At 43.4% G+C, this 10,181-nt stretch overlaps 2 protein-coding genes across 2 annotated transcripts; both read left to right on the top strand.

The window, feature by feature from the left end:
• LOC106611611 (smoothelin-like protein 2) lies at positions 1 to 3,129 on the top strand. The gene is made up of 6 exons (XM_045724973.1): positions 1 to 81; positions 925 to 1,010; positions 1,626 to 1,931; positions 2,020 to 2,134; positions 2,223 to 2,374; positions 2,545 to 3,129. Exons 1-6 carry the CDS (start codon positions 1 to 3, stop codon positions 2,915 to 2,917), a joined length of 1,113 nt encoding a protein of 370 aa, XP_045580929.1. The 3' UTR covers positions 2,918 to 3,129.
• A 3,802-nt stretch (positions 3,130 to 6,931) lies between these two features.
• On the top strand, positions 6,932 to 9,281 carry LOC106611658 (zinc finger protein 316). Its single transcript, XM_014212097.2, has 4 exons — positions 6,932 to 7,323; positions 7,424 to 7,518; positions 7,619 to 7,706; positions 7,805 to 9,281. Exons 1-4 carry the CDS (start codon positions 7,026 to 7,028, stop codon positions 8,641 to 8,643), a joined length of 1,320 nt encoding a protein of 439 aa, XP_014067572.1. The 5' UTR covers positions 6,932 to 7,025; the 3' UTR covers positions 8,644 to 9,281.
• Positions 9,282 to 10,181: the final 900 nt, after the last annotated feature.

The raw sequence follows: 10,181 nt of genomic DNA, 5'->3' as shown, positions 1-10,181 counted from the left end.
ATGGACGATGTATCACTCCACCAGGAGGATTCTGGGAACGACGCAACAGCCAACCAGACGGAGGACAACAAAAACAATCAGGTATGTGTGTGTTGATGATGAAAGAAATACAGCCATAAACAGATACAGACAACCCCAAGACGAAATGCATACAGAGACAAACCTCAACCACCTACAGACAAACCAATACACACTTTTTTTGTATTGAGACAAAGTCATGTAGCCTTACAATGAGGTGACAGGCTTGTTAGATGTATTTGCGCTGTAGTCAGATGTAGTATATGGAGTGAAGATAGTGGGAGGGCTTAGTGGGGGTTGTGGCTGCCTGGGTATAACCTAAGTGCTGGGCTACACCTGTTTCTGTGGCAAACTCTGGCAAAGGAATGTTTCTCTCTTTCTCTCTCTCAACACACAGACACACACGGACACACAAACACATGTGCGTCTATCTTATTTCCACTGATGAGTCACCACTCTGAGTCACGACCTGGTGTGATACCTGGGACAGTTTACTTACCTAACATAATTCCAACATACTGTACTATGTGCAACTTTATACATCTTAATGCATAACATAAAAACAACATAAACATGTAATATGTTTGAATCGTAATTAAAGCCATAAAACATTATAAAAATGTGTGTGTAATATTACAGCCATAAACAACTCTACAGCCGGAGGTGTGTTTTGAGTACCAACCTAACTATGGGGATTCCCTGGAGTGAAGCAGAGACATTTTCTAATTTAGTTTTGAACTCATTATAATGTCACTTTACATCGTCTCTCCCCTAAACAACTGATATAGAATCAGGTCTATGACAACAGTTCTGTCCTTTACCCTTTTGGTTTGTCCCTAACCATAACCAAAACTACCTCAACTGCTCAGAATAACCGATTGTAATCTTATCTGGTTTGTCTCTCAGACAGAGAGAGAGGCTTCAGTGCAGGAGTGTGACCCCCCTAAGAGAGACCACCTGGCGGAGGACACAGTGGAAGGTCATGTGGTTAAGTCTGGGGCTAATATGGAGAAAGCTCTGGAACAGACACCAGGGGCTAGCATTGGAAATGTAGAGGAGTCTCAGCCAGTAACCGACGCCATTGAGGTTAATAGTGAAGAGGCTTGTAAGGGTGAGGGAACAGAAGACTCCAAAGTGGTGAACGGAGAGAAGAAGGGGGAGGGAGAGAAGGAGGATGAGGAGGACAAGAATAGAAAGGGTCAAGAGGTAGTCAAGAATGGAGAGATTGAGAAAGAGGATATGAAAGAGGACAACGAGAAGGGGGGAGAAAATATTGCCAGGAAAAAGGGGAAGGGGGAAAAGATAGGAGAGGGAAAAACAGAAGAGAAGATAAAAGGAGATAAAGAGAAAGGGAAAGACAGAAAAGTGAAGGCAGGGAATGGAGCGGGAGAGAAGGGAGAGGCAGGGAAGGGAGAGGAAGAGAAGGGAGAGGCAGGGAAGGGAGAGGGAGAGAAGGGAGAGGAAGAGAAGGGAGAGGCAGGGAAGGGAGAGGAAGAGAAGGGAGAGGCAGGGAAGGGAGAGGGAGAGAAGGGAGAGGCAGGGAAGGGAGAGGAAGAGAAGGGAGAGGCAGGGAAGGGAGAGGGAGAGAAGGGAGAGGCAGGGAAGGGAGAGGGAGAGAAGGGAGAGGCAGGGAACGGAGAGGGGAGGAAGGGAGAGGGAGAGGGAGAGGGAGATGGAGGGAAGGCACCAGAGAACAAGAGCAAACCAGTAAAAGAAAAGGAAGGGGCAGGAGGAGGAAAGGTTAAAGAGAAAAGCAAGGAGGTGGAGAAGCAAGGAAAGACCAAAAGAAAGAGTGGCGTGAATCACACCGCCTCTACCCCATCCTCTGTGGCCCGACCCCGGAGCTCTGCCCGCTCTGCCCGGCCGTCCACTAAAAAGGACATCATAGCAAAGTTCCAGAAAAATGACTCTGAGTAAGTTCTGACATGTCCAATATGACAAACTGCAACATGCTCATGTTTATTATGGCAATAATTGTATTGTCTTTTCACTTATTTCCAGGACACCGGTTGTCCGCAACTTCAAACTTCAGAGATCATCTATGGCTGTGGCAAACGGGGCGTCAATCAAACAGAAAGTGCTTTCATGGTGTCAAAACAAAACACGCAAATACGAGGTGAGGGGATGTTGATGATCATGTGCACCAGAGGTACTGACATTGGAGCACCATAACCCTACCTGACACCATGCCCTCTCTTTCCCAGGGTGTTTCCATAGAGAACTTCTCATCATCATGGTGTGATGGGCTGGCGTTCTGTGCACTCATCCATCGCTTCTTCCCGGACGCTTTCGACTTCTCAGCCCTGAGCTCATCTGAGAGAGAGAAGAATTTCACGCTGGCCTTCAACACAGCAGAGTACAAAGCTGTGTGTGTGTGTGTATGTATGTATTTGTGTCTGAGTGTGTGTGTTGTAAATTATTAATCATCCTTTCTCTCCCTCCATATCTCTTTTTCTCTCTTCTCTCTCTCTCTCTCTCTCTCTCTCTCTCTCTCTCTCTCTCTCTCTCTCTCTCTCTCTCTCAAAGGACCATGGCTGACTGCTGCCCCCTGTTGGAGGTTGGTGATATGATCCTGATGGGGAACAGCCCGGACCCTATGTGTGTGTTCACCTATGTCCAGGCACTCTGTCATCACCTCTCCAAAATAGAGAAGGAGAGGAAGGACAAGGAAGAAGAGGAGAAGAAGATTGAAAAGATGAAAGACGAAGAGGTAGAAACCACTACAGAGAAGAAAGAGGAGGAGAGTGAGGAAACTGGGGAGATAGATGGTCAACAAGAGGAGGGGGATGAGGGAAGAGAGAACAAAGTAAAAGACGAGAAAGAGAGTGAGGAGAGCTCAGCGGTAGAGAAAGAGCAAGAGGAAAGAGAAGTTAGAGGGTTAATTGAAGCACAGGCTTAAGCTAATGCTAAAAAAAGACATGGAAAAGAGATTCATATAAGTCACATGATGAAGTATAGTTTTACAGTTTGGAACACGACAAGTGTTTAGCGTGTCAGGGGCGAAAATCTGATATCAACTTTGGAGGGGACAATTACATGACATTTTCTCAAGAGCAATTCCTGAGAGGGACACCAAAAGTAGTGCTGTAACACATAGCCTACATTGTAATATGTTAAATGTATATTGCGGAACCAAAGAAATAAGGTGTTTGCCGTACTCCTAACTACCGGTACCCAAAACTACAAAACTAATCACAACAGCAATACCATTGCCTTTAACATATTTTAGTTCAGTCACCAGTTTAAGTTGAGAGACTCTGCCAGTCTGTCCCTGCATATCTGTCCCCAACTCTGCTGTCTGTGTGCCATCTGTTGCCTGCTCTGCCTAATGACATCATTGTGAAACATTTCCATTAGAATTTCATTTCTTTCTTATGAACATTTTATCAACTAGTCTTTGAGATATTAGGCTACTAGGATTCTTACTATGCATTTTGGTGTATTGAAAAATACTCTGATGTCCGTCTTTTATTTTTCTGCCATTTTTCTACCTGGCTGGCTGGCTACACACACACACAGTGTGTAGGTTATTTACAGTAGGAGATGGGCTTCTATCATTCTATTTGGGCTTCGATCTAAAAGGTAGCTAGCAAATGTGAAACGGATTAAAATGACAAGAGTTGACAGCTGTATGAGTTCACCATTTACACAACATATGCTGCAACCTTTTGTAATTTTAATAGTTTGTTTCATATTGGCTGGCTTCCAACAATAGCTGAATTTGCAAAGCTAGCGAGCACCAATTCAGTTTCAGTGGTGTTTGCTATAATCTTTGCTACCCGGGTTAAATAAAGGTGAAATAAAATAAAGAAATAAAAGTTCCCTTGCGACAATTTAGCTTTTGCAACGAGACCATTAAATATATGACAATGGTAGAAGAGAGTGTAGTTCTGTTCAGTTTGGATTTCAGTTTATCGCTAACCTTATCACATGGACTTTGAAGCACTAACTTACATAATCTGCATGCTGATCTTGGAATAAATTGACGATAGCAAAGATTCCATCTTTGACGACGCCACATAAATGGAATAGGTACTAGCTAGCTTAATAGTTAATATTTGCGCGCTAGCTCTGCATATTCAGCTAGTGTGTGTGCGCGATTGACTGGATGAACCTCACGTCAGTTACGTTCATTGAGTGCCTTTCAGACAGTAGATACGACCCCTCTGTTACCTTGCCAACTAAGGAACTGGCAGTGGATGAAACCATTGTGAGGCAAAGGGTGGGGGGGGGGTCGCAATATTTTGAAACTTAAAAACGCGCTATTAAGTGTCTATAATCAGCACAATTGCTTTCATTGCGTATTATTAATATTATTTAAATTACATAATTATGTTTCAGTGATATATTGGGGGGGACAAATCATATTTTTCCCAGGATGGGGGGGTCGTGTCCCCCCCGGGATTTCCGCCCCTGTAGCGTGTATGAGCATAATTTCTTAAAGAGTGACACATTACTACTGTATATTCAAAAGCTGGCTTCGTGAAGGTTTGGAACTATACTCAGATTCCAACAATGTGTGTAAATTGTAACCTGTTGTGACTTTTTAAACAATATTTAACACATGTTGTGTTCTTTCCAATTTCATTATCATGTCTGTTGTGGAAGTTTGTGCACAGAAAAATAAAATGTCAATGTATGTTATAATGAGTTATTTCGATTTATTTTTCAGAAAGACAAGCTATGTATGTTTTTATTATGGGTAAAGTTATTAAGTACGTCTGCACTGCAGCCCTATTAAGGATTCAAAAGGCCCTTGGGTTCATGATGATCTATGTTGAATAAAACATATTTTTAAAAACGATTTATGACAATTGTGATGATATTCATTAACAGATAGTCTTGGAATATAACAATTACACTCTTATTCCATTCACTGAGCTTTATTGTGAGTTATGAGACTTGCCATCAAGGCATGACATTCCAACATCACATAAATCAGATATTCCCTTTGCTTGTCAGAGGAGGGCTATATTAACTTTCCATGACAGAATGCTTGCAATAACAAAAAGCAAGAGATTGAAGAGGGGCCTGTCCATACAAATTCCACTAGTTGACTGATTACATTTTGCTGTTATAGTTAGTTAATGATCATGAATTCCAATTTCCAGTCATAAGCAAAGATGAGTCTGAAGACACAGTGCCTTCAGAAAGTATTTACACCCCTTCACTTTTTCCACATTTTGTAGTTTTACAAAGTGGGATAAAAAAAATATCTAATTGTCATTTTTGATTCAATAATTTTCACAAAATACTCTGTAACGTCAAAGTGGAATAAAAATTTTAACATTTGTCAAAAATGTATTACAAAATAAAAGACTAACATACACTTTACATACAAAAGTATGTGGACACCCCATAAAATGTGTGGATTCGGTTATTTCAGCCACACCGGTTGCTGACAGGTGTATAAAATCGAGCACACAGCCATGCAATCTCCTAGACAAACATTGGCAGTAGAATGGCCTTACTGAAGAGCTCAATGACATTCAACGTGGCACCATCATAGAATGCCACCTTTCCAACAAGTCAGTTCATCAAATTTCTGCCCTGCTAGAGCTGCCCTGGTCAACTGTAAGTGCTATTATTGTGAAATGGAAACGCCTAGGAGCAACAACGGTTCAGCCGCGAAGTGGTAGGCCCCACAAACTCACAGAATGGGACTGCCAAGTGCTGAAGCACGTCTGTCTTCGGTTGCAACACTCATGACTGAGTTCCAAACTGCTTCCGGAAGCAATGTCAGCACAAGAACTGTTCGTCGGGAGCTTCATGAAATGGGTTTCCATGGCCGAGCAGCTGCACACAAACCTAAGATCAACCATGCGCCAGCTGGAGTGGTGTAAAGCTCGCCGCCAATGGACTCTGGAGCAGTGGAAACACGTTCTCTGGAGTGATGAATCCCGCTTCACCATCTGGCAGTCCGACAGACGAATCTGGGTTTGGGGGATGCCAGGAGTGCTACCTGTCCGAATGCATAGTGCCAACTGTATAGTTTAGTGGAGGAGGAATAATGGTCTGGGGCTGTTTTTCATGGTTCGGGCTAGGCCCCTTAGTTCCAGTGAAGGGAAATCTTAACGCTACAGCATACAATGACATTCTAGACGATTCTGTGCTTTCAACTTTGTGGCATCCACCACCATGGAGAGTATATGAAGAGTTATACTTAGTGATGTGGTGGGTTGTTTTGGATTTCCTCAAACATAACGCTTTGTAGTTACAACAGTTCATTTTTTTGCCACATTGTTTGCAATTTTACTTTAGTACCTCATTTCAAACAGGATTCATTTAAAAAATATATATTTTTATTCTGCACAGGCTTCCTTTTCACTCTGTAATTTATGTTAGTATTGTGAAGTAACTACATTGTTGTTGATCTATCCTCAGTTTTCTCCTATCACAGACATTAAACTGTTTTAAAGTCACCATTGGCCAGATGGTGAAATCCCTGAGCGGTTTCCTTCCTCTCCAGCAAATGAGTTAGGAACGACGCATGTATGTTTGTAGTGACTGATGCACCATCCAAAGTGTAATTAAGAACTTCACCACGCTCAAATGTATATTCAATGACTGCTTTTTTAAATTTGTTATTTACCCATCTACCATTAGGTGCCCTTCTTTGTGAGTCGCCTTCATCGGAAAACCTCCCTGGTCTTTGTGGTTGAATCTGTTGTTGAAATTCACAGCTCACTTTGACATTATGGGGTATTGTGTGTAGGCCAGTGGGAAGAAAAAAAATCTAAATTTAATCAATGTTAAATTCAGGCTGTAACAGAAAAAAATGTGGAAAAAGTAAAGGGGTGTGAATTCTTTCTGAAAGCACTGTACGCATTCATATGTGGCGCTAGTCCTCCCCCAAAAAAGTTGCGTAGGTCTTCTTAGAATTACGGTCAGCACTGCTTTTATTCACCGGAAGTAGTTTTGTGTACACTGACAAAAGCGTCACAGCTTGTCTGATCAATGATCTGATTTTTTTTCTCCAATTTCTCCCTCTGTCTTTTATCTCGCCAATGGAATCGATGTCAACAAAAATGCAGGCTCATTTGTCTTTACAGACCCAACTCGCTTCCATAATGGACGTGCTTGCGAGAGCGGCCGTTGTCGAGATCAGTCAACTCTTTTCCGAGAGCTCGGCTGATTTACACTTGGAGATTTCTCGCAGCTACAAAGACAACGAAGCGCTGAAGATGAAGATGAAAGGGATGAAGAGCGAGCTTTTCTCCCTGCGGCTACAACGGGCGAGTACACCGCGGGGCAGTCGTTTTTCTTTCGGCAGAACTTTGTGCAAGCCTCGGGCAAAACTCACAGGTTGGTTCAGGTTCTCGAAATGGTGCTAGCTGGGCGACCAGTCAATTGATCATAGTATGTTGGAAGTGGAACGGGTTTTGACCTATGCTCTTACTCATAGATAAGACACCTGAGCGCCACGCGGCTGTTAACAACAGGGATGACGCTTCTATTACAATAGAGAAAGAGGACAGTCCATCCACAGTCAAAAAAGAGGTGTGGCAATAATAGCTCATCACACATTCCTGACATTAGCTACTACTACTCTAGAAATATGTACATATCTGACTGAATGTGTGTCTGTTTTATGGTTCAGTGTGCAGTTGTGGAGAGTCCAGATGTCATCTTGATAAAGGAGGAGGAGGGAGCTGAGGATGACTTTGGAGGATGTTGGCAGGATGCAGGTGTGTGCAGGAGGAGGAAGAAGAATATGATGGGATGGTATATAGACAATTGACAGCCAGATAACTAACAGATGATTTTATCATTATGTTTCCTGTAGGTCATGACGATATTGATGGTGAGACTATTGCTATGGCGACTCCACAGCTGGAACATGCCACCCAGAGACTAGGTCACGATGAAGGACCTTACAGCATGAGCGCTCATAGTCGAGGTGAAGGAGCTCTGTGCAGCGTGGGCAGTACTGAGAACTACCCTTTCTTCAGAACCCCAGAACAGCCCCAGAGATTGCCCTCACACTCTGGTCTGCTGCCGGACCACACAGTCAATCACCAGATACAGCTGAACACTCATTCTATTGGGGAACCACTGCCAGGCAACCCTCCAATGAGGGGGGTGCAAAGTGACAGAGGGGGTCAGCCGACAGGGGATACAGGGGGACGGGGTCTGAAAATCATCCAGGTGGCTTCCCTAGAAAACACCCCAAAGACCCCAACAACAACCTTGGCAACAGGGGGTGCGACTGTGAGGCGCCCTGGTCTTGTAAACCAGTTCCAGCGCCACCACGTACCCCACGGTACCAAGCCGTTGCTCTGTAGCGACTGTGGGAAGCGCTTCTCTCGCCGGCTTGACTTGATCCGCCACCGGGCGGTCCACACAGGAGAGACGCCTGTCATATGCAACCTGTGCGGGAACTCGTTTGTCAACAAGACAACTCTGAGGGTCCATATGCGCATCCACACAGGGGAGAAACCGTACATGTGTTCCCTGTGTGGGAAGGGCTTCACCCAGAAAGGCAGTCTGACCATCCACCTGAGGACCCACTCTGGGGAGAAACCCTACAGCTGCTCCCACTGTGGCGCCTCGTTCAACAACCACAGCAACCTGCGCAGACACATGGTCACACACCTAGAGCAGGCAGGGACGCTGACACTCTGACACATACACACTAACTCCCCGGTGGAGCTTTAGGTTCTTTCTTCAGCTCTGTCATTCTCTCTCTGACTGTCTTCCTCTTGATGTCTCACTTAGCCCCAGACTCTTCTCTCCCCGTCTCCCATCTTCTTCTTTCTTTCTCTGGTCCACTGTTGCCCCCCTCTCTGTTGTTTATGTCTCTGATCTAGATGCACATACTACTTAAAAGGGCAATCAGCTGTTGAAACAATAACAAAGCGTACTCCCCACTCTTGTTTCATGAAAAAGCTGAGGGATGGGGCTGGAGAAATGGAACCACTCTAAAATTCATAGACCGAGCTATGGATGCAAGGACTGACCATGCATCAAATCAACATTTTACCATGCATTGAGGATGTATAGTGTTAGTTCACATTTACTTTGTTTACAAACATTGGAGTAAAACAAGCTTGTATTTTGTGTTCTTATGGGGTGAACAGTTGAACTAAGCTCATGGGGCATTTGTAAGTTGTATTCTTCAAGAATCAATGGGTACATATCATTCATTTATAAGTCAAAAAATGTATGTAGCAACTGCAGATTTCCCCTTGAAAGTTAATGTATGAATAGTTTCAGTAAGTAGCCTACTCCGGCCCAAACAAATAAAGTGTTTTTAATATGAAGGAATGAACGAACAAATGTTTTTTTCTAACTCACTGGCTGCACCATAGTTCTTTATCATTTTTTTCCTCGAGTGCGGCATTACCTTCTCTTTGTAATCTTGTACAGTGTGGGTTTTTAACCTAGAGATTCTTCACCATCGCGGGGGTCTCTTCAGGAAATTGGCCATTTGACTTAAAGCTTCCACAGTCCTTTTAAGGCAAATAGCAGAGCATGAGGCAGACTTTGCCAGCTGTTTGATCTAAACGCTTGTCTAAAGCATCAGAAGGATATAAAGTATAATTTGGACCACATAATTGCGGCTGATTATCCTACTAGGAGGCAGACAGTGCCAGCACCAGACAGCCTACTGATGCATTCATCCACTTATACAGGGAGACTTAGACAAATACTGTATTGGCAGCATATGATTAAACTCCAGGTTTATGGTTTTCTGTTTGCATGTGTCAGAGCTTACTATGCTAATGCATTCTTGTGGGTTACTGTTCAACGTCTATTTATTTTTCTTAGACAATCAATGGGATGACATCAGAGGTTTGGGTGGGTGGGGGACTGGGGGGAGAAGCCAGGGACATAACCTTCAACATTTATTTTATTTTGTTTAACCATTATTTGACTAGGCAAATCAGTTAAGAACAAATTATTATTTACAATGACGGCCAAACTCGGAAGACGCTGGGTCAATTGTACGCTTCCCTATGGGACTCCGAATCACGGCCGGATGTGAATACCCCTTGAACCAACCCAATTGAAAAAAAAAAAATATATATTATAATTGTTTATGTTCATTCAGTTGGATATTTGTGGAGAAGTTAATTTCTATTGTGCTGTGTGATGCTGAATGTTCATTCTGCAACTGAAGACACACCATTACGGGAATTTGGTTCGGCTAACTCTTATCC

This window comes from Salmo salar, chromosome ssa09 (assembly GCF_905237065.1).
Source record: "Salmo salar chromosome ssa09, Ssal_v3.1, whole genome shotgun sequence".
NCBI classification, from domain to species: Eukaryota; Metazoa; Chordata; class Actinopteri; order Salmoniformes; family Salmonidae; genus Salmo; species Salmo salar.
This window is presented reverse-complemented; position numbering and strand designations above follow the sequence as displayed.